At 41.4% G+C, this 25,146-nt stretch overlaps 1 protein-coding gene and 1 long non-coding RNA gene across 2 annotated transcripts; one reads left to right on the top strand and one right to left on the bottom strand.

Moving 5' to 3' along the window:
* The first annotated feature begins 562 nt into the window (after positions 1-562).
* Positions 563-2,868, top strand: LOC130517345 (uncharacterized). The gene is made up of 2 exons (XR_008947703.1): positions 563-795; positions 2,118-2,868. It is a non-coding gene; the product is annotated as an uncharacterized LOC130517345 (long non-coding RNA).
* Positions 2,096-23,850, bottom strand: LOC130517343 (unconventional myosin-Vb-like). Its single transcript, XM_057019147.1, is given in 40 exon segments — positions 2,096-4,137; positions 4,241-4,321; positions 4,402-4,576; positions 4,661-4,955; positions 5,434-5,584; positions 5,656-5,745; positions 5,857-6,008; positions 6,179-6,322; positions 6,403-6,496; positions 6,576-6,774; positions 7,477-7,574; positions 8,201-8,440; positions 8,575-8,640; positions 8,750-8,884; positions 8,960-9,079; positions 9,405-9,547; positions 9,770-9,863; positions 10,035-10,268; positions 10,359-10,598; positions 10,790-10,946; positions 11,264-11,475; positions 11,643-11,754; positions 12,233-12,319; positions 12,948-13,045; positions 13,120-13,251; positions 13,969-14,052; positions 14,413-14,504; positions 14,507-14,534; positions 14,831-14,971; positions 15,071-15,152; positions 15,228-15,493; positions 15,585-15,694; positions 16,056-16,163; positions 16,511-16,592; positions 16,687-16,830; positions 16,971-17,127; positions 17,560-17,704; positions 17,902-18,073; positions 18,226-18,336; positions 23,389-23,850. Coding segments are annotated over 40 exon segments (5,451 nt in total). The 5' UTR covers positions 23,416-23,850; the 3' UTR covers positions 2,096-3,984.
* Positions 23,851-25,146: the final 1,296 nt, after the last annotated feature.

Below are 25,146 nucleotides of genomic sequence, written 5' to 3'. Positions count from 1 at the left end.
CTTCCATACTTGTCATCAGTTTTGTTTCTAAATGGGGCTCGTGGAGCTACCTTGGACCTCCCTTTGTCAGAAGGTGACCCTTGAACCATTCACAAGAATCAGTTAGGAAGAAAACAGTCCCAACGTCTGACCACTGTGTCTGTGGTGTTTTCAATTTTCCGTCACTAGGTTTCATTTCTGCGCCCTGGAGCGCCTGTTTACGCTCTCAGTGGCCTTTGTGGGTCTGGTGGTGCTGTTTTTCTTCCTCTCTGAGTCCATCAGCTGCTCTCTTTACACATGTGTCGATTCTCAGGTGCAAGCGGGCCAGCGGGTCTCACAAACGCTGAGCTCAACAAAAAAAATAATCATCAAAATAAGACGTTGACAGTTTCCTGAAGAAAGTCCGGCGGATTTGCACAGATCTCAGTGGAGTTTCAGTTTGAGAACTAAATCCAAATTTGTTCATTCATGCACTGGGCCCTTTTTTATTGTATTTTGTTGTTGTTTTTTTGGTGTTGCATAAACCTGAGTGATCACATGATCACGGCTTCCTGCTCATCCTGCACTCTTCAGGGAGCAGATCTGGGTGCTGAAGGCAGCGGTGGCACCCGGGACATGGGGTGCTCGCACCCACCCGTGGGCCTGAGCCGCGGGGCGACGGGTCGTGGTGAAAAAATAGGATGCCAAGAGCATGGGGGATGTTTCTGGCAGGGCGGGAGGGTGTCAAAGTTGCCGCTGTGGAGTAAACAAACTCTCAGTTCGTATTTGGGAGGAGATACGCACCCCCACCCACCTCGCACAAACCGCATGCCTCAGGTTTGTATCTGTGCTTCACATCGCAAAACATCTTCAGCTGTGGTTTTTGTCGCCCCGTCTCTGCTGCTGGTGGGAATCTGATGATGCATCTGTTTACGCTGTGTTCTGCGGTTCTGGAGCCTCCCGGTTCACCGTACCTGTGACCATATGAGCTACAACTACCATGATGCTCTTATATCACAGGCTTTATCCTCATTATTATGATGATTAGTATTATTAGTTCAATCTTTTGGGCTGAGAATCGGAGGGTTCCCGGTTCGAGCCCCAGTGTGAACAAATCATGGGAGGTGTTATGGTAGTTGCAGAAATGGCCACGACGCCTTCAGAGCACCGCTGATGCAGCCAAAAGGAAAGTAGTTGTAGTATTAGTAATGTTTTTCAATTATCTTAAATGTTTAAATCCTAAATCTTCATATGTATTAGCTTGTTAATTTGATGTTTACTTTATATGGGTGACCACGCATGATTGACACCTCTGGTTTTATTAGACAAGCATGCGTGTCTTGGAGGCTAGGGTTGTAATTCCTGTAGATACTTTGTAAAGGAAAAGTTTTTCCTCGTTATTTTTATTTTAAAGCAATGGAGTAAAATGTTTTGGGAGCATATTTTTGCACACTCTAAAATGCTTAAAATACAAAAGAAACACGCTTTTAAAAGCAGACATATAATATCCATACTTTGGATATACATACATACCAAGAGATGGTACATCTATTTATGACTCCAGTCTTTACACCTACACATATAGCTGTACAACCACAGAGTAAAATCTCATGGTAATGAAATTCAGTGAAGCCACACCAAACTGAGCGGGTCTTTGAAGCCCGGGTGACAGGAGCCACATGAAGGCCTCCTCTGTACACCCTCTCTGCAGGCTCCGCTTCCTGCTTCTCCTCACTTGTGTTATTCTGCCAAGCGCCATTGCTTCACATCGTCAGGACGTGGGGACAGAGAGACGGTCGGGCTGACTGGGTGACAATGCCGGAGAATTTCTCCAGAAAGCGGGTTGCAATGTTGTGCAAACAGACCCGATTCAGAAATGACTCGTCACCACATCCTCTTCCTCAGCTCAGAAATGAGCAGCTTCATCTTGGGCCCCAACATCAGGGCCGTCATAATGAACCGGGGTTCATATTTAATCATGTCACGGTCAGAGTTGACACAAATATGGGGAAATATGGGAGGAGACATATGGAGATGCCCTCAGTGTGCTCCGGTAAGCTCCACTGGGGGTAATAGTCATGACCAGTTACACCTTGGACCAGTTGAGAATGAAATAAAGCCCTTTTTCTGAAGCCTCTGCATTCATGTGCCTTTTATAGACAAAATCCATCATCTCATCTAAAATCACCCACCAACTGTAGAAAACATCAAATTTCAAAACTACCTGCAAAGAAAGAAACAGAAGGAAGTGCAGGATGACCTCGACGGGGACTATTTTCAGCAGCGGACTCATCCACGCTCGATGCAATGGTGAGGATTTGGAATATAAAATAAGCTGAGGGCGGCATCGTGTTCAGAGTGCCACCTGAGAAACAGGTAAACCACATGCAGCTGGAACAACTGACAACAGAGAGCTGCTTGTGGGAATCTTCTCCCCAACGTGTTCGCACAGCAGGTCGGCCCCAAACTCTCACAAGCAGCCAACGGCCACAGGGCTGCAGGAGTGGAATGAGTCATTACGGGTTTACTTTTAATACATTAAGTCCATGCCAATTTAAATGTGGATGCTGTAAAAATTAAAATTGCACTATTTCTAAAATATTGGAATTGAAAAATACCTGTACTGCTGCTGTACAAAAAAAAAGAAACAAGATTTTATTCATCGTGACGCTGATGCAATCAGGTGTTTGCCATTGACATCCAATCAATGAAGAACAAAGACAAATGGAGAAAAGTAACATCTGCAGTTGTGAGTCAGTTTCTTCAGTTCCAAAATATATTCTTTGAAATACAGGAAGTGACTGTGCTTCATACAGAGGAAGAATGAAGCTGAAGAATTTCACCGCTATCAAGTCACATCAGCCAGCATTAATTTTGAGATTGAGCTACGTGATGCGTTTGTGATTAAATCCCCCCCCGCAAAAAAATAAAACACCTTACAGTGAAATTCTTCAGCCAGGAAAAGTAATTCATCAAGATTCATCACAATGATGCTTCATTAACAATGTTTTGATTTTTTTTTTTTAAACAATCTAGGATACATTTTGTAAAGATGGACATTGATGAGTACCTTAGAAAAGTGCAAGTGATTATTCTGCCTTCCATCATCCCTACATGGAACATACAGCAAGTCATTTCAGGTTTAGAAAGGGATTAGAAATCTATTGCAACTGTCTGCCATTGCACAATCACACAAGGAAAATGGACCCTTGTCCAAAATGAAGAAAGACAACTTTAAATTAACCAAGTTGACCCAGGTTAGTCTGAGGAAGGCAAGAGAGACAAAGGCAGCAATAAGGACAAAGGACAAGGACGTTACTGGCGCGAGGACAGTATTCAATGGTGCTGAGGATTATTACATTGATTTTCATTCAACTTCATCTTCTAACATCCAAGTCACGTTATTTTCTGATGAGTTGTGAATGAAGAAATAAACAAAACAGTCCACCAATCACTTAGGAAAGTTCTGTGTGTGTAAACTTCAGAAGTGAAATTAATCTTTTGAAGCGACTCCCTTTCTTAGGATTTTAGCATGCTAATTTGCTTTGCTACTTGATTACAATGGAGAACAAGCTTTTCCTGTTATCAGTGTGGAGCTTTCAGTCATTTTTATATATAGGTGTAAAATGTTACACATTAGTTCACACATTTGTATTTTGGAAGATTCTGAATCATCTTCCCATCCTCTCATACCTTCCCTGCACAACACACCACTGACATTTTCTATCTAGCGTGTCACTTCCTGTTAATTTCATAGGAACACCTGCAACACTTTTCCTCTTTCTTATTTGAGAAAACGACTGGCCCTGCATTCTTTATGTCTCCGGTTTGTCAGATAGTTGAGGAACATTTAAATAATGCAAGGCCTCTGTGAGACATCAAATAGTGTCTGAATATATTTGACAAAAAGTTTAACACAAGGACACAAACACACAGAATAACAGAGGCGTCTGTCCGTCTGCACCAGCGGGCTATTGTTCAGCTCGGAACACAGCAGTCATTCGGTTTTTAGTGCTTTTTCAGTTGTCAGACCCTGACAAGGAAGTCCAGGCCGAGGGATGCGGGAATGTGCAGGGTTTCCAGGCTCAGAGCAGAGGGCGTATACGGGAACAAGACAGGGAACATGTGTTTGGTGTCTACCAGAAGCTGCGGTGGATCGTTTCTCTCCTGAAGGCTATTCTGTAGAATGCCAGATAATATGAAAGGTTAAGAGATGAAAATAACTAAATGAACTATTCAAATTTCACTCTATGTAACCCATGTTCTCCGTATCTCTCTTTACCTGAATGGTTCGGATGAACGACACGGTGACTCTTTCTTCGAACTCGTTCAGAGGAGTGTACAAGTTCAAGATCTTCACTATCTGTGATTTAAACAACACAACCAGTGGTCAGAGTCAGGGTGTAATCAACAGATACGCACGGTTGAAAGTGTTCAGCGGACCTGCTGAGTGGTGAGGCTGCTGCACAGTGAGCAGATGGCCTCAGCGTCCTGGCTCGTCTTCTTCTTCACCTGCAGCAGCTGAGCAGCCTGGATGATGGGCTCCAGAGTGGCTGCAGCATTACTCTGATACATGTTGTTTGCTCTCAGCCATTCCTCCATCTGAGTGATGTTGTACCTAAACACAAATACAGATACTGTCCTTAGAGCTGTGGTGAGCTAATGAAGTGCACAAGCTCTCCGGTGCTTTGAGTGCACGTACCTTAGCTGCATGCCACTGCTCCATGAGCACACATCTTTACGTAAAAGCAGGTTGTTGAGAGTGACGGCATTGATGCAGTGGAAGAGCTGCCGCACCACCTGACCCACAATCTCAGGATCCAAACCGTGGTCTTGCATGATGCCGTGAAACTGTCCCACCTGGCGGATCAGGGCGTCTAGGGTGTAGGTGGTGGGACCACCTGCATCAGTATCCATGCTGGATGAACGGTTCCTGTATCCCATTGGCTTGACCCCCGCCAGGCTGGGGATGCTGTCACTCTCCAACATGGCCGACACTGGATGAAACATCAAAATGAGAGTTCAGGACTGAAATCTGTACTAACAAAGGAAGGTTCAACGTGAATTAATATCAGTGACCATGAATTCATCATGACTTCATGGCTAGTTTCTTCAGAAAAAATGATTTTTTAAAGACAGTTTAATTAGAAAATATGACCGATAATCAAATCCAATGGCTGTCCGTGGTCTAAGAGAATAAATTGCAAAAAACATGTGTATTGACGGTAGCTGGGTGTTTGGTTTCAGAGGAATGAATGAGTCAAAACAACAGCTGCTTCCTCAAGAGTGACGCACTATCCGAACATCAACACACGATGTGAAAAAAGTCCCTAAAGTTTTACTAGCAAGTTCTACAGAATCTGCTATGAGTGTGTTTACGGATCAAACCGTTTCTTCATAAAGTAATTTAAACAACTGCACATCCTAAAAAGTCTAAAAGACCAAAGAGAAAGTCTTGTGACCAATGTAACTGACCGATCATAGGCTGTATGATTCCTTCAGCCACCTTGATGAGCTGCTGATAGATCTGGATGGAGAGATCACTCAGCACCTGTCGGTACTCTGTCAGGTCAAAGTTCTTCAGGCAGTGTTCGTTCTGTTTGCTTGTGTTGTGTGTCATAAATGCCTGAATAAAAAAAGGGAAAAGGTTGTGGATTGTGTCTGAGCCGACCGTTTTTGCCCGTTTGATTTCCTCACCTCCTCGCCGCTGTATTGTTTCAGACAGTGCAGGAGTCGACTGGTGTTGGCCAGCCAGAAAGATGTCATTTCAAAATCGTCACTGTTTTTCTGTAGATAAAACACAGAAATGTCGGCAGGTAAAGTTTAGAAACACGACAGCCCATTATTAAATATAATAAAAACTTGAAAGCAAGAGATGTGGAAGTCAGTGACGTTCACCTTGAGGACCTTCTTGATGGAGTTGATTGTTGAAGTGAGCAGAGACTCCACTTTCTGGTCATCATTGATATAGTCAGCATGACGAATACACATGAAGAGGATATAAGCTGGCAGACAGGGAACAGTAGCAGAAACTGTGCTGGGTCTCATGTCTGAAAGCACAAAGAAATAGCTGCTTTGAAAGGAGGATTGGCCAGTTCAGCCTGGGTCAGACATATACAAAACCCAGACATATTTCTCTTTCCTCCAACTGTAGCGTTTTGATTTGCTTTAAATAAATAAGAGCAGATTAATATGGTGAGCTTTCATGGGCTGAACTGACCCATGATGAGCGCTTTGAGCAGGTGGGCTTCCTCCTCCTTCATGTACTCCAACATTCCTTCAAAATCTTTCTCCTTCCTCTGGACGGTCACCTGACGACTGAGTTCCTGCTTGGACCTACTCTGAGCAACAGCTGCCTGAGAAGCTGCAGAGCAGACAGACAGTCAGTCTTTGGGGATCATATGAGATTTAGAAACCGTTGCAGCAGTGAAAAGCAGCAGGTACCTTCCAACTCCTGAACCTTTTTCATGTAGATCCGGAGCTGCTTTTTTAGCTTCCTCTCATTCTTTTCCAGTTTCTCCACCAGCTCTTTGAGGTCCTACAGAATAAAAGCATTTTAATGGATCTGCAGCAGTCAGTCGCTTCTGTGTGCTGTGCATGGCATCAGAATCTCTCACCAGGTTCTCATTGGTGAGCCGAGTGATCTCCTGCTGGACGCTGTACTCGACTTTAGCCTCTGGCGACAGTGATGCTGCATAGTTCAGCATTTCCTGCTTTTTCTCAATGTCACCGCGCAGCAACTCGATCTGAGTGTTAAGGGCTTCCAGTTCATCCTTGTAGTGCCTGGACTGAGACTGCAGCTGAGCCTCCAACAGCCTGAGCATACCGAGATTACCACGTTAGCCACCAGTTTAGGGACATTAACGTGGTCTAAACAAATGCATCCATGTCATTCTAGGGGATTATGTCATCCAAAGGTGGCTAGAGAATAAACCAGTGTGGCCGAAGCATGCCAACACAAGTCCACGTCCTGACCCGGGTACTGTACCTGAATGACTGATCGGCATACCTGCTCATGGCAACCAATAACCAACTCAATAAGCTTTGAAAAATTGTAAAGAAAGAGTTTGTTGGTATCCAAGGAAGAAAAGTGAGAAAATAGTAGAAAAGCAGGAAGGAAATAAGAGACCTGGCCACTTGTTTTAGGCCCTGGTAAGCCAATCCCAGCTCTCCATCTTCATTTAAATAACACCAGTCCTGTTGTGTGCTGGGGTCCAGCAGGAAGCAGAACGAATGGAAGAAACAGAGCAAACAGAGCATGAGGAAGACTGCAGGCATCAGAAGCTGATAGAAGCTAAGATGCTAGATGAAGATAATACATGGAAAATGAAGTTTGCTCTGAAATGAAGGGAAAAAAATGTTGTGGAAAGCCAGTCATGAGATGTATAAAGAAAATATTAAATAAGAAAAGGAAGGAGGGTTAGGCTATATGATGAAGGGTGAGTAAACAAATCTGTCTACAGTCCAATGTTTACTGTCCCAGTGTATGTTGATGAATGCTGCAAGGAAGCCTCTTACTTCTTGGACTCCGACAGCCCATGATAAGCTTTGACAGCTTCCTCTTTGTCCATGGGTCCTGTGCCATTTTTCATTTCAGGCACACCATTGCTTTCCAGCTAAAAACAGAAAAAATGTTTTCATTATAATAGTAATCACATTTTATTATTCTACTACTAAAATCTGGCAGGATTTCTATATTGTAGAGGATTTTAATGCAGTTGAAATGCATTTCAGAATAATGAACATTAGCTGATCCTGTCATGCTAAAGTCAGTGTCAATGAAATAATACGCATGGTTATTAGATGTTAGAAGTTAAATGAATAAACAAAAGATCTGCTAATCAACATTTATCAAATAAGGCAATAAAATCTAAACAAATGTGCAACACACCAGTGCACATTTTTGTGCACATGTTAGCATATTCTTTAGTAAGCAACAATTTAATAATTTGCTGTGATATAATTTAAGAAGGCAGTAGAGACTAAAGAGGATGTGGTGTGAGAATTATTATGACCAGGAGCATCCCAACGCTCATTGCTGAAGATTCCTCCAAGGTTTTTTTTTCCTCTATACTGAAAATTAAACTTTTGATTGCTCTGCTCCGCAAAGCTCATCATACAGATTTTGAAATGTATTACATCATAGTGTTTATTAAAGGTTTTGTCTGTTTTGCTGAGTGATGAAATATTCCCAATTCGAATATGTTGGGATGGGAAAGATCAAGAACAACTATTTACTTACTAAATCGTCATTTTTGTCCAGTAGCTGAGCAGTGCTGACTATCTGACTCTTAAGAATCAGGACCTCCTCCTTGCGAGCGTCCAGCTCCTCATTGGCTGCTTTCAGCTGACTGAGGAGGAGGTTATAACCGTCCTGCAGTTCGTTGGATGAATTGTTTTGAGATGCATGATCGGCAATGGTTTTCCTCAGCTCGTTTAAATCATTCTTTAGTTTCTTGTTCTCCGTTTCCAGCTCCTGTCTCTGCAGAGACAAAGAACGAGAGATACATTCAGGGTTAGTGACGTGCAGTTTACTGTCCGTGGATCAAATCCTTAACTGTGGTGAGGTTGTATTGGGAATTGTGTGGGAATATCTGAGGAAGAAATAAGGCAAACCTTGAGACTGTCATAAGCCTGATCTGCAGATTCCTGCTCAGAGATGGTGCTCCTTGACTCAGACCCCTTTAATGACGAAAGCACATTTCTCTAAGTACAATCAATCTTTGAAAGTTTGTCCTTGAAGCAGTGAAATAATCTTGAATATTTTTTCTGTTGTGTCAAAGCAAATCACCTTGCGTTTGTTGAGCTCCTCCATTTTTTCAATAGTGGTCTGCAGTCGTCTCCTCTCCTGCTCCAGCTCTCTGACTCTCTTCTGCAGCTTCATGAACAGACTGATATCCATGGCGGCCGTCTCTGATCCCATCTCCTGCGCAGGTTTAAAAACTATATGTACGGTGTCACCTTCACAGGTTGAGGCCTTAGTTCATGCTCCTTGACTCACCTCCACCTGCTGAATAGAATCCTCAGTGTCTCCAACCTCAGACATGGAAATGGACGGGTAGTTGGAATCAGACCCGAGGCTGCTCTGATTGGACGTGGTCCTCCTATGGCCAGGCTGGAACTGGAGAATAATTGGAGGGAAACATTTTACTGTAAAATACAGGTAGTTTATATTTTGAGAAAGATTTTTTTTTTTTTTTTTTTTTAAACGCAGGTAACCTTATTTATCATTGTATTACAACTATATTTTATGACAGTTTGCTTCAAATCATTAACCATGAAGTATTTTGAGTAAGAATTCAACATGGTTCAATCTAATAAAATGGAATTTCACTGACATAATACATCTTGCAAGACAAATGTGAGCCAATGTACGGCTAAAACCACTTTAATTTAATGACTAATTTATTAAGAGTGCTTTTCAAGCTATAGTAAGAAGAGGTCACCTTGGTCATGGACACCTCCTCCTTCAAGTTGTCATATCTTTGCTCTACTCTGGAAAATTCTTTCAGAAGATTCTGGTAACGTTGCCTTTCTTGATCCAACTCCTTCTGCAAAGATGCCTCTGACTGAGACACAATGCTGCCATCTATTGGAATACACAGACAAACAAATGTGTTTGTAATCTGGCAATGTTGGCATGTTTCTCATGTTTTAATCAGTCCACATGTGTGCTACAGTGACTATTTAATCTATTTTTCAGTCATTTAACTGCCTACTAGCATCTCTAATAATCATTTTAATCCAAACATGCTAAACTGTGTCCAGGCTAAAGAAAAATAATACATGCTGCAGCCGGTTTGGCTTTTACCTGCAGAGGTCTCCGATTGCTGACGAATTATTTGGTTCATTTCCTCTTTTTCACTCTTTAGCACAGCATTTTCTTTCTCCAGTTCCTCCACCCTCTGACACAAACACAGCAAAGAACAACACACCATGAGACACACTGGGCTTTTCTTCTTTCTTTTCTTCAAATGACTTATTTTCTCTCCTGACTTACTCCTCTCGTACTACTAGCTTAATATATCAGAATCTGAACCTAAATCTGTTCTTTTATCCTGATTCTATCTTCTCACCTTTTCCAGGTCCATTTTCTCGGAGCTGTGCTCCTTCTCCAACTGCTTCCTTTGAGCTGATGCCTCCTGTAACTGTTCCCTCAGCATCTCCAGCTCATCCTGTAGGGACGTCAGTTGACCTCCGTCCTGGTGACTCCGGACGTCGTCCAGCTGCTTCTGGAGCTTTTTCACCTCTGAGCCCAAAGTGTTATTCACTAGCAGCAGCTGCTCATTCTGAGCCTTGTAGTCTTTGGACTAAACACAAAGGCCAATTAGTAACACATAAGTCAATTTTAAGTTCCAGTACTAGTCCTATTCTAGTTTAATCACTGAATGTGTCTGCACCTGCTCGTCCATCTTTCTCTGCATCTGGACAATCTTGTTCTCCATACCGGTATTGAGCTTCTTAAAATGTTCTGCGGAACGGGCCTCGATCTTCAGTTGTTTCAACTCGCGTTTGGCCAGCATGCGCCTGTATGCACACTGAATGGTGATAGCAGCAGCACGTGCCCGTCTGAATTTTATCCTCTGCAGCCAGCCGCGGACATATTTCTGAATGATCATGGCCTTGTGGTGAAGAAGGAACTGTAGAAAAGAGCAGACGTGTAAGTCTGTGAAAGGCATTTGGAAACATTCCATCTAAAATGGAAACAATCCGCTCCTTATTAACTCCTTAACAAAAAAGGCCGTGTCTCCTTGAGGATGTGACGTTCACTCGGAGGAAACTAAACAGGTCAGAGTGAGGAGAGTATTCTTCAAAAGTGCTTTTTCTGTACCTCATGGTAAATCCTGCGGGTGTACATTCCTCTGGTGTAAGCCTGGATGGTTATGACAGCCTGTCTCACTCTCAGATAGGCCCGTCGTTCTCTCACCATACGATACTGCTTTTGACAGGTGAGGACTGCTCGACTGAGACGCAAAAACTCAGCGTGTCTGAAAACAACACAGCAATTATATGGCAGAGAACAGAACAGGCTTTTTGACCACAAGCATACTTACCTTTAATGTACGGATAACACGTGTGAAGGTTACTTTATTGAGTTATGTTACATAGTAAGCTTAGCATCCCAGTTCCTCTCAATTCAAACAGTAGAATCTGAAAGCACCTAGCTTGTAAATGCTAGTGGTTTTCTACCGAATTAATCTATTTGTGGTTAGTTATGAGATTTAAAATTGTCAATTGGACCTAGAAAGAACAAATTCCGAGCATCCAAAGCAGCTGTGCTGAGTGTTTTGTCATTGGGACCCACCTGCGGGCCAGGTATCCTCGGCCGTATCTTTGCAGAGTTATGGCCGCTTTGCAAATCTTTCTGTATCTAATTCTCTGCAGCCAACCTCGAACAGTCTTCTGAATCTTGATACAGGCTGCGCGAAACTTATCTGCCCTGATCTTCTCCAGATACGCGACCTGGCCAGCTCTGAAGAAGATCTTTGTCTTGCCGAACTGGAACATGTCGGGTTCCTGAGAAGGGAAGTCAAAGACTTGTAGTCATACGGTCCGAATACAAAATACTGAGTACCGTATATAGACGTATATTCACTCCTGTTGTCCTTTCACAACACACCATCTGATTTTATTTTCATAATTATTGAAAAGGAAAGAAGACATCATGTAATGAAGTTTCTCACCTTAATCAGAGTCTTCAACAGGTTTTTACACACCAGCTTTTTGTCTGTTGCCATCATGTCTGACTTTGTCATTAGTACACGATACCTATTGAAGAAATCTGGATATGTCCACCTGTAAATACCACAGGACATACCTGTCAATTTTAACCACTTTAATATCCCCATTCTAATACTGTGGGGGTAAAAGCAGTACAGGGAGCGGGACATTAAAATTCCACTACTGCTTGAATGAGAAATACAATGTGCAATTTAAATGAGAGGTTTCAGGCCAATAACTTTAATATACAGACAGACTAGGGAAGAAAAAATTAGCTGATCCACTGCTGTGATTTGGTGGGTTTGTTTAGTCATCTCATACGATAAAGTATGACTTTAAAAACTTAAGTAGAACTCTCAGTGTTGCTGTCAAAACTTATTACACAATATCTAATACAACAAAAAAATCTCTAATTTTAGCCTATAAGAATGAATCAGCAACGCCTTTGATCCTCTATGTAAAATTAATCGAGTCAAAACTTTGCCAGGATTTGAATAATGAAACTGATGAAATGAGGTTAAATGAGGAAAGCTGTGCAAATAGCAGGACTCACCGAGATGGATATCCAGCCGCACTGATGCGAATGGTCTCCAAGACTCCGCAGGCTCGGAGCTGCTGCACTGCTCGCCTGGAGTCAAAGCTGCAGCAAGAAAAAAAATCATATGAAATTCTTCTCTGATAAAGTCAAAACTTCATCTTGAACAAATCAAATACCTAAGCTTTTTCTTTGGCATCCTGACACAAACGTGTGTACGTGTGTGTGTGTGTGTGTGTGTGTGTGTGTGTGTGGCTGCACCTTCTGTTTTCAGCTGACTAACAGACTCTGAATGTCGCCCAACATGTGACTGAGGCTGGTCATTTAATTTAATAGAACTGCAGCTGAGCCTCTCTCCACAAACATGCAATGAGGATCATTTACCATGAGGAAATCATGCATGGCGTGTAAAAAAAGAACTGTGAACCTCATCAGTATGGTCTAATGTTCTTTAAAATGACAATAAAAAGCATTTGTTTTGTTTACCGATACTTTAAATTCCCCACTAAAAAGCAAAAGCTCACCGACGCTGACTCCAGGTCAGATGTATGTCACATTTTCTGTGTTGCTCATCGATTAGCAATATTTCTGAGCACAGATACATTTTAGAGTACTACAGGCTTAATACAGAACATTAAATAAACCAACTCAGTGTTCACAGAGCAGCTGCAGCTCTGCATAAATAATCAAACATTATTATCAGTGGAATAAAGGGCCCAGGTTGTTGACTCACGAGAAGCTCTCCTTATAATCGTTGGGTTTGATGCAGCGGACGTAGTGAGGAGTCGTTGCATTTAGAGTGTCCATGAGAAGGTGAAGAGAATTACGGAACTAAAACAGAAACACATCCACGTCATTAGCAACACTGACATTCCACTCTTTAAAGACAGCAGCTGAGCGATTACCTGGTGTCCCACAGTTTTCTTGTGATCTTTGTTCGGAATTTTCGGAACAGACTTTGCTGGTCGGACATTGACTCTGGATTTGGAAGGGCCAGTTACTTCCTTCTCATGAAACAAATCTGCAACCAGCTGAAACTGAAGGGAAGACAAATAACACATTTTGAGTATATAAATATGAACGAAAATAAAAACACACAGTCCATTATCAGATTAGTTCAAACATAAGTAACTTTCATGGTAAGGTGGTCACATGTGGATGTTACAAATATAATGTGGGGGCATTTTTCTTTAACCCTTTAGCATGGTGGGTGGGGGGGGGGGGGGGGGGGGGCGCCACTCCAACTGACTTCAGCCTCACAACCCCGGGAAGATTCTGTGTTTTGCTCGAGTCTTTGTGTATGAGGACAAAGAGTCTGAAAGATGAGTGAACACAGACAAAGGTCTGTCCCAGTTTTCTCACTAAACTGTTCACCAGTCTGTGACAGCATGCTTGGCATCTTCTACTATTTATGAAAGGAAAAAAAGAAAGAACCAGAAAAATGTAGAAAATAATCCATTCGTCTTCCTGTCTTAATGTATTGAAATTATATTTTAGTTCTATGATGATACAGTTGATATTTAGTGAGAATTATGCAGACTTCCTAGTGAGATCAATCTTTTTCAGTAACGTTCAGTAACTTGGAGAAAAAAAATGGTTATTGCTGGCAATTAGCTCCAAAACTGGCTGCAACCCCAACATCTGAATGTCATATACAGGACACTTCTACTGAACCTTCATCCATAAATACGGAATGTTTCCATGTTGCACTGTAACATCTCATTATAAATCTTCTTGTTTGTTCCGTTTCTTACCTGGCTGGCCTTCAGGATGTTGATCTGCTCCTCATAGACCCTGTCTCTGTTCTTTTCCAGAAAGCCATCACATTGATATTCAACCTGACATTTAAACAAAATATAGCTTGTGTTTATTTTCAGGATAACACTGCAAAAATATATTTGCTGGTTGTTTCAGTTTAGAGCTCTTCAAAATTAAAACAACAAGATAAAAAGACCTAAAACCTTCCATTTATTCCCCTCTGTACCAAATTTAGGTGTTTTAACAAATCAGTTTCGTGGCTGGAGAATAATGTATTTTGTAAAGGTTTTGTTTATGTATCTTTGTGATTGAAAAAAATCCCATAGAGTATTTTATACAACAAAACATGCTTAAACAAGTTTATGTAAGCTTAGTATTAGAATTTGTGAATATTATCTCTAAAATAAATGAAGGAAAATTAACATCTGTTGTCTGTTTACCTCATCAGCAAAGTGTATGATGATGAAGGAGATGTTTGACATGCGAGGTTTCTGGAAGTGAGCACTGCTGGAGTGTTTCTGGTAAAGTTTTGGGCCCAGTTTTGATCCGTTCCCTTTGGCACCTGCAACAGAGAGTAGATGATATAACAACCGTAATGGGGAAATTACATTTTTATTAAGACTAAAAAATGGATTGCAATGCAAGCTGACAGGTCTTGTCTAAAATTTAACAGATGAGTCAAGGGAAATAATTCTTCCCCATCAACACAGAATTCCTTAATTTATAAAAGTAGGTGAGCAAGCATCTCTTTTTAATTGCTCACTACTGTGGAAGTCTGAGCCCCTGTACTCCAAATGTATGCTAAAATGAGCAATTCAAAACAAATATATTAAGGAACCAGTCCTTTATATTTCTCACTTTGCACTCTTCATCCAGCAGGTCCAGGACACCAAGCCGAGCCTCGATCAGGTCAATGCAGGGCTGGTTGTCGTAGTACTCTATCATGGTCCAGGGGATCTCCTCCTTCATATACTCTTCCTGCTCCAGCTTAAACACATGCTAGTGAGAGAAAACAAAGAGATTTTCTCTACTTCATTTTTAAAAAGCAGAAAAAGCACAGCTAGCTCAGGTAGAATGTCGCTGACAAAAGAATCTTACAGAATTGAACTGTTGCTGAAGCTTCTCGTTGGCGTAGTTGATGCAGAATTGCTCAAAACTGTTTATGTCGAACGTCTCAAACCTGCCAAAAAAAGACCAAAAAAATGTCTCGCCGTCTTATTATATGGTATTCTAACATCTGCAGCTTTGCTCTCACCCATAGATGTCCAGGACTCCGATGAATGAGTGCTGTTTGGATGAAGTGTGCAGAGCCATGTTGATGTGCTCCACGATCCAGTCAAACATACGGGCATAGATGTGTTTGGCAAGTGCGGCACGCGCGTTGTTTGCCTGTTTGCAGGTCATGTTCTTCACATAAGTCTCGGCCGAAGTAACTAATTTCCTGTGACAGAGCCAGTGCTCCATCTGCTGCAGCTCCACGCCCAACAGCCTGCAGAAATGTTTCAGATGAACGTCGTCCCTCTGCAACGGACAGGCACACACCAACATTAGTGTCGGATGGTGGCCGTTTGCTCCGCAGAGCGGATCATCAGCTGGAAATATGATCACGTACGGAGATGTGACAAGAGTCTCCGTCTCGTTCTGAGCAGATCTCAACATTGCCCAGATGCAGGATGGAAGCAATAATTTTGAAGACATTGTTCTGAGTGCTCTCCTTTATTCCTGGAAAAAAATGCACACAAACTCAAACATTAAGACAGTTTTTGACACAGCGCAGTGCGTCCGTAATTAAATCTTGAATCAGGGTTGTTTTTTGGGGTTTTTTTGCATATAGCTGGGTTCCTGCAGTGAACTTTTAATACAAGTGCTGAAGACACAGATTTTAGTCTTATATTAATGCAAACAATCACAGGGTAATTCACAAAGGAAGACTTGCTGAAAGCTGAGCCAATACTAAATTTAATATAAATAAGGTGAGTCTCTTTTGATGCAAGTTGTTACAGAACGTCGCTAAATGTATTCCTTCATTAGTTTGCTTTGGTCTCCTCAGTAATAAAGTATTAATGTTGTTTCCCCCACTCACCCAGCAGTGTGAAGGCCTCTCTGGTCTTTACGAAATCTTCAGCATCGTTCACTCCCTCGATAAAGATGTTCTCACCAAAAGACGTGTAGGTGAAATCCTCTGCCGTTGCTACGGAACGGACAAATAACAACAGGTAAGATAACTAAAGATCTTAGGTGCAGTGCTGACGTCGATACGTTCAACAGGCTCCATCATGTTAATAAATCACAAACTGCTTTATTATCTGCTTGCGTTCAACATCATCGGGCAGCTGGGATTTCTACATTCCTGGGATATCACAGCTAAACAGAGATCGATTTACTCTGATACATTATTTAAAACAATCAGTAAAGCTTATTTTCAGCTTGGAAAATGTATCTTTCAACCATCATAAAGCATTTATGTCTCAACCAAAACCAATTGAAATGTCCTCCGAGTGTTGCTTTTTATGTCCTGACACAACGAGGAGAACTCACTGAGAGCCAAATCTTTGAACTCTGGTAAACTGGCAGAGGCACACATCTGGTAGAAGATGTGATAGTTCCTCTCATCTTCAGCCTAAAGTAAACACAAGGCATCAAATCATGTTACTCTCCAAAACAGAACCTGAATAGATGGAGGTACCTTGTTATGCAACACAAGCCGCACTCACCTGAAAAACAACACGAGACTTCTCCAACAGGTACGTTCGCATGTTGGCACCGATGATGTGATACCGCCGGCTGAAGCCGATTTGGATGTATTTCCCAAAGCGACTGCTATTGTCATTTCGAGTTGTTTTGGCATTCCCAATAGCCTGGTGGACAGAGAATAATCCATCATCAAAGCATGACAATAGGTCTTTTTTCTTTTAAATGAAAAAAGTTAGCTTTGTAGATTTCATGTTGCTTAAATAAAGTCACCGTTTAACATTTAGAATGCATTAACAGAGCTCACCTCCATGATGGGGCTGGAGGCGAGCACCTTTTCTTCTACATTCGTGTCGTTAGCCGAGCCGCCCACTGTGGCAAAGAAGCGCATCGCATACTTTGCAGAAACGGTTTTGCCCGCTCCGGATTCTCCGCTCACAATGATCGATTGATTCCTCTCATCTCTACCACAGAGCATATGGGTTCATCATCGGAAGAGTTGGAATGTTTACATGAATGCAAATCAACACTGGAATTGTATATAGGACAATATGGTGGAATAATGTATATTTTTTGTTTCAAGCAAAATATGACATTAATTGTGGAGCCGTCCTTTTTTGGTTAATACTATGTATTAAAAGGTTCTTAGTTATCTCGTGCTGAGTCACAGTTGCAGCTGAGCTCTGATATTCAGGCTGTAATTAGAATCAGTTGGGGCTTTCAGGGGCTTTCTTTAAGCACTGTTATTATCATCCACCTACAACAGCTGCAGAAACATAAAACACGAGTTGTGTAAATCTCCTCTAGTGCAGCATATTAGGAATCCCTCCTTCCCTCGTTCAAAACTGACCCGCTCACTGCTAATACCTATCATGAATCATCACTTTCGATCTGACCTTGCCATTTGCTTGTACGCCTCTTCGGCTACAGCAAATATATGAGGGTCCATGTCCCCCATGTTCCGCCCACTGTAGGCATTGATGACCTCCTCGCCATAGATCTGCAGCTGCTCGTAAGGGTTGATGGCAACCAGCACAATCCCTATAGGAAAAAAAACAATACAGATCTGCTTTTATACAGCCCTCCACACAAGCATGAGCAAAATTTACAATGTTTTAAAGTTTTAACTGCTGTCATTTTTATTTGTAACACTCCAAAATATATGTTATAAAAATGAGAAGGTGTTCAGGAATATTTGATGTGGAAAAAAGAAGCAGCGTTTGCACATCACGACTCACCACAGTATGTGTAGATGTGGTTCGACTCCAGGAAGCGAACTTTGAGATTATGAAGGATTGCAGGTTCATGCAGGTAGCTGAGAGCCGTGAGGTCATTTTCCCCGACCAAGACGTCCGGGTTACGTAGGAAAGGAAGAGCTTTGTGTTTTGTGCCCACCTGATACTCCAGAGGCTAATCAAACATACGTCAGTAAGAATCAATATATTAGAACTCAACATGTGATGTCACCTGGAGTTCTCTCTTTCGTCATTGCTCTGTAGGGGTTCTTAAGGATGTCAACACTCCCCAGTGTTTCTGCATGAATATATGGCATAATAACGTACCGTCTCATCTTCCAGTCTGAGATGAAGCACCGTTTCTCCTTCTTTGTAATCTTTAGTGATCTCTGCGGCCTTCCATACCTCCTCAGGATCAGGGATCCACACCCGCGTGAACTGAAACACAATTTGGCAATATCAGGTTAAAACACCCAGATTTTAAGTCAGCTAGTTCATTCGGAAAAATTATTGTTGTCTCAAAAGAATATTTAATAGATCAAATGTGATCAAAGTTAAAGATAAAGCTAACTGATAAATGCAGTAAACAATGGAGCCCAAAACAGAACTACTAAAGTAGAAGTACTTAATTAGTTCTCTACTTAATCACAATTTGTGTGAGAGTAGTTAATTTACGTCCACCCCTGCAGCTCAAACCTGTTCCTCTCTTTCTCCACAGTAATGAGCAGTAATTACCACTTCACTTTGAAGTTTTATCTGTTTCTGAGGAATCACTCCGACTGTCTTCCTGATCAAAAGCATCATTAACACGTTACTCTCCTTGAAATTACAAAATCGGGCTCTGCTATGAAACACAGCACCAGAATATAAATGACGAGTCCTCTCTAACTCTCCAAATACAACACGATGTTCTGTCTGTGTTCACATGGAGCCAGGAAGTATTAATAGTTCTATTCTCACCCATTCATAAGGAAGAACACACACAAAGAGGGATGAAACAATCGTCACATGGTAACAAGATCCATAAGAAACTATCTGGATTATACATACTGATCCAGAACAGCAAATAATTTGACTAAACCCAACTGTATCTGAACAGCGACATCAGGAATGATGGTGCTAAATGCTCAAGGAAGAAGGAAGATGTAGAATTGGACAATTCCATACAGGTGAGAAATGTTAAGAGTAACACGGTGAAGTCAGAGAGGAAGCCACAGGGCAATAACAGGTAATCAGACACAAACAGCCTGAGAAAACCTAACCCTGAGGCTTGTTGGCACAAAAAATAACAAAATAGGTCTTTGAATTCAGGAAGTAAACCTAAAACCTCTCAGCAGTCTACATTTTTAAGAAGCTAAAATACTGAACTTGTTTAACAGATCAAATCACTTGTCTCAAGGATTCTACTGTGTACTATCCTGATAAAAAGACAAGACACATTTGTTTTTACAGCGTGGAAAAGGGTGTCTGCCACGATTGCCACGTCAGGCAAGTCAGTGATGAATCAGCATATGGGCTATGAGGGAACTAGTCTGGATTTAGTGAGGCCTCATACTGCTATACATAATTAACAAATGAGTTAGAAACCTGTCAAAAACTGAAAAATTGCACCAATATTTAAAAAAAAAAACAAGAGGCCCGAGAAGTCACTTTTCACATATATTTACCAAAATTATGTCAAAATGCAGAGCATCGCATTCCAACTACATATTGGGAATGGGGACAAAGATAAGGAACATTCACGCATAACAATACATGTAACACATAAATGCCATTATACAGCAAATACACAGCAACTAGTTTGGACGTTGCTAGGAAACCAATCGAAGCACAGCATTAAATGCACAGTGGGTGGTTTGTTCTGCCTTCTCTTATGTGTCTCTGGGTATGGTGGGTCCCATCCTACTGGGAACATACTTTCATTGGGGAGGGGAGGGTCAAACTGTAAACCCAAATGGCATTAAAACTGTTTATCAATATAAAAATGATATAATTACAATGCGCTATAATTCATGGTAGCAATATTTCTACCATTAATGCTACAATAGGCAAAAATGCTGCTTTATGAAACATTTATAGAGCAGCATCTTGTTATTTGCAGTGGGATTATTGGGATTATTACTGGAGGTATTTTTACTGTTATAGGGGGGTTTAGGAAGCATTAACTGGAAAAGAGTAACAAGAAGAACAGAAGAGACCAGGTTGTTTAACAGGTTTTAGCATGAAAGACGAGTCTTTGTTGTTGGTCTAAAAGCAGCTTTAAAAGACGTCCTGACAGTGCAACACGTGGCCTCAAGCTCAGAAAACAGATCTGTAGCTGCGTGTTCTTATTTAGAATGTTGATAAAGTTGAAACTTTATTTGGTCGTTATATACAAAGAATGCTGCATATTTTGTCCGTTGCAGGATCGGCCATTGAGCTCACAATAAAATTGATTAAAATAAGATTAGAACACAAGTGTTTGTCCAAGAAGTCAATTCCTGCCTACGTCCACGAGCTGAATGTGTAAGCGTGGAGGTGGACACTGGATACGCTAGCCTCGGGTTACTGTACGGAGCCTCTGACACTCCGCCCAGCGAGGCTTTATCAGCACAATGACGTCACCCTCTGGGGGTGGGGGTGTCACTGGGTGTGACAAACAGGAAGCCGCGACGCTACCTCTACCTGTCGAGGAACTTTGATCTGCACAGGTGAAGGCTGCATTTTCAGAGACGCAACCAGGAAGCAAAAAGGTCTAAGATACCTCAGCTGGGGCACACGACAACTTTAATGCTCTATTTTAACAGACAGGATTTAATATCTCTTGAATATTATTATTATTATTACTGTTGTTAATGTTTTAACACTTCATTGTATTTTCCAATGATATCAAAATGATTCATTCTTCAATGTCATCATGTTACATCCCTCCCCGCCAGGAGGAAAAGCCTGAAATCCAGCCTCTTCTCACCTTGGTTGGTGGTCGCTCCTGACACCCAGGGCCAATGTGCATTTGTCCTTGTTTGGACAAAGATGCACGTCTAGTATGATTTACATCAACAGGCAGCTTTTAGTAGCTGGGTCAGAACTTTAAAAACCATCCAAAAATAAACAATTTTCAAACTACGGTCTGATCCCAAATGTAAAAAAATGATACAACCTTTCCTAACATAAAGTGCCAAGTGTGTATTATATCTATAATGACTGCGACAAGAGTCAAAGGATGCTATTTTCTGAATACCAACACTGCCGAATTGTGTTTTTCACCATGACAAAGTTAGTTGTGTTAACCTGTTCACCACAGACCATAATGTTTCTCATTAGCATAAAGCGCAGCAGCAGCTTCTCACCAATGAGGTAATGTGATAACAACAATCCCTAAAATCCTTTCTGATCATTTCTGGTTTGCTTTGATCATTTAAATCTTCTATATTATCAAAGGCTGTCCTTCTAAGTTGTGACATGATCCACACTTCAAACTTTAGTGACTTCAGGACAATCTTCTCTGTAATTACAATGTAATTAATGATTCAAAGATATCCAACAATTGCACTCAACACACCCCATTAATCCTGTGATGACCCAACAGATTATAACCTCTCTATACTGTTTCTGTTTAATCCTAAACGTCTCCAAAATCTCCAGAACTGTCTCTCCACTGATTTTGCTACTGCGGCTGAAAACATAATGAATAAATAATTAGTCATTCCCCAGTCACAGATTCTAGCACTGACACGTGGGGAACCAGCTCATCTAATCTCTGACACGTATAGCGGTTTGGGATGACACACCGACTCGATATTTTAAGAAAAACAATCTAAATTTCATCTTTTATTGGCATCTCGGCAGTTTTATCCACAGAGTTTCAATGAAGCTGAGGGAAATGGCAAAAGTTGGAGGCATGTTTTCACCAAATTCTGTGTTCTTGTTCTTAAACCATACTGCTGGTTTTATCAGGTTAGGGTGAGTCAAAGTCATGGGGTAATCTCCTGAAATACCCACAAATCTTCTAGAGTTATCATTCTTTCCCCTTTTCACACTAAAATTGTGCAGAACAAAAATAATACACTGATATAAAGTATGTCATGTTGTCCCTGTTGGACATCATCCCATCTTCCACTGGCTTAAATGTCTCCATTAGCAGAAATTTGGACCATTGTTGCCCAAACGTGAACCCTCACTGTATATAAAACCTGCTCACTTCTGCACCAGCACAACCTGGAAGCTTTACAAAGGCTCTAATAAACAAAAATTAACGCACAAATCAGTTTAGTCGGAGCTGAACACAAACCAGATGGAGCTGTGGGATTGGCTGTGCGGCGCCAGATTATTTAACCTCGCAGCGGGTGAAGGGACATCAAGTGGCTGCCTTAATGTGTAGTCCAGGAGGATTACAGAGCTGCTCTTCAGGTTACAGCAAATCCCTCGACAGTGTCTGTTCAGTCTGACGCCACTTCAAAATTATCCAGCATCTGCTCAACATTGTTTCATCCGAAATAATGCCATAATCTACTTGTTAACGTAATCCCAACAATCAAATCTATCCATAAATGTGTCCCAGCACTGTATGTAGTTGTTGGCACTCCAAGATTGATGCAAATCCTCATCTCAACCAGAATAAACCATTTTCAAAATGAACAAATCTGCACTGATAACTATTAAATGAACAACTATTTGACAAAATATGTGGTTTTAATTACAAAATAAGCAGTTGGAAGGTAGTAAAAGTCTACTACAGACCTTTAAGTTATGGAAAAATCTCAGCAACACACTTTTCTGCTGTTTCAGCCCAGACGGGGAAAACCTCATGGCAGTGACTAAGGCTGACACCCATAAAACCAACAACCTTTAAAGCAAAAAGGTGCCATATTTTATCGTGCAAGATGACAGCTGTATAACTTTTAATAACCTGGCGAAGATGTTTTACTGCTGGCTGGAGGAGCAAACAAAAGGTTCTGTGTTTGTGCACCAGCATGGCCCGAAACTATGTTATAAACCACTAATGTGTGCAAAGAAAAGCAACGTTTCAATGGTTTAAATTTCAATATGTCGGTCGCAACAATGAAATAATGAACTAACCAATGCATCATGGCATAGGTGGATCATGTCTGACTGGAAATCACACCTCTTCAGCTTTACATACCTGCAGGTTCAGGTTGGTTTGTGACAATCCCCATTCAAAAATATGGAAATTTAAAGCACTATGGCTCCAGTAACTATAAATCTTACGCAGACGTCCATAGAAGAGGTTCTCCCAGACATCTGGAAAAATCGGCTAATACATAAGACACTTCTCGGTGATACTTTTGGTACTTTTTAAACTTTTGTAAACCTGCCCCAGGACCAAAAATACGGGAGTATTTTGTGCATCGCCGAGCTGTGGCGACACACCACATTATGTAACAAGGAGAAAGCATGTCTGAAATCAACCAAAGGTTGAAAAGAGCTGGTTGAACGGGGGGGGGTTCATGGAAAACAAGCTTTCTGTGTTTTCCAGGTAGGGGAACTCACCTTAGTGTACAGCTCGTTCACAGACATGGTTCTTCCCCCAACAAGCCGCGCCGCGTTTCCTCGCCTAACAAGGCATTATAGCCATTTTACACGGAGGTTTGTGTCGTCTAAAGTGGGAGGAATATCAGAAAACTTTCGATCTGCATGTTTCCATCCAGGTAGAGTTTGGCTCCGTCTCGGTGTCGCTTGTTCTGGTGCCCGGAACAGACCCGCAACCCCCAGCAGGTGTTTCCTCCTGCGGCTAATTACGCGGCTGCCTTGTTTTCTTTTGGAAAGTCGACACTTGAACGCAACGCGGGTGAAAACGGGAAACGATCCATGAAGCCGGTAAATATCCAACAAAGGTGAGAACAAACCGCCGATACTTCCTGTCAGCGGTGACTTATTTCTGTACGCATGCACGCACGCATGCACGCACACACCAACCGGGAGTACAGGGCACTACAACTACCGAGCAAAGGTTCTCAACATGAGGGTAACCTCACCAGGAACGGCCGCTCTGCACATGCGCAGTCACGGTCCTGTCTGGGAAACAAGGTTAGCGCTGCATAACTGCATAAAGTATTTTTTTTAAAGTGTAACTGTTAAGTATAAATTAGGTATTAAAATGTAGATATTTTAGTTTTATTTCAAAAGTTAGGCAGTTTAATTCCTATTTTGCATTTAATTAAACTTGCATTTTTATTTTTATTTTGTAAAAGAATGCAGTTATGTTTAGTTTGGCTTATTCCAATTAATTCCATGCAGGGAATGTCTGTTCTGCTCTGTAGCATTTGTTATTTTTTCACCAGGGATAACAATACATGAAAAAACTGCACAAATATCTTGTGATGTAATAGAAATGTAGACAATGATCATTTTTGCACACCAGAATCTACACGTATTGGTACAAAAAGTGTCGAAAAGTTAAATATTTACTGGTCTTAATCATTGTTGATTATCGTGCCATTTTCCTTTTTTTCCCTCATTATTATTTATGGAACAAGTATAGATACAAATATATCACATATCATAGCTAATCAGTGGTGCAGAGAAGTTGGCTCATGTTCTGACTCTAATTGCTGATAGGTATTAAAATGCTTTGTTGTTAATCTCAGCACTGTGATGAAATGATAATGCCGGTGCAGATTAATTTGATAAATGACCATTTAATTTGGAATTTAAATGCCTGTATCACATGTCAACAGAGTTTGCATTCGTACGCCGTAAATAAGATAATGTAAAGCTCTGGAGATAAAGAGTGCCCCATCTTTGAACATAAATCTTGTAAAATGATGAGTTTAATCTGCTGAGCAGGCTTCAGGCCTTATAAATATTTTTTTTAAAAAGAAGGCAATCTTATCGGCCTTGTAATAGCTACAGCAGCATGCTGATAATGAGCTTGTGAGTGTGTGCTGCGAAGTTTAATTGTCTCTCCGCCATTAACCCAGAGTTTATCCTCTGATCACCAGCGTCAGTGTAAAGTCCAAGATTGCAAAAAGATAAAATTGAACTTTACCTTAGCATAAGGGTAATAAGGGCTCGTCATCCTCTGGAGGAAAAAGATAGATCCTCATACGTCCTCAGATTTTCTGTTAAAACATGGTTTCAGGTTTGTGTTCTGGACTGCGTTAGATCATCTGATTGTGGGAAGCAGAATATTTCAGACCTGTCTGAGCATAAACGATAATTCTTACACCAGTCCACTCCCAAACCACTCCTTCTGGAGGTATGAGGTGTTTACCTGCTTGTGATTTTGACAAAAAGTAGCTCCACCCA

Source organism: Takifugu flavidus, chromosome 20 (assembly GCF_003711565.1).
Source record: "Takifugu flavidus isolate HTHZ2018 chromosome 20, ASM371156v2, whole genome shotgun sequence".
Lineage (NCBI taxonomy): Eukaryota > Metazoa > Chordata > Actinopteri > Tetraodontiformes > Tetraodontidae > Takifugu > Takifugu flavidus.
Note: the sequence above shows the minus strand (reverse complement) of the source record. Positions and strands in the feature narration are given on the sequence as shown.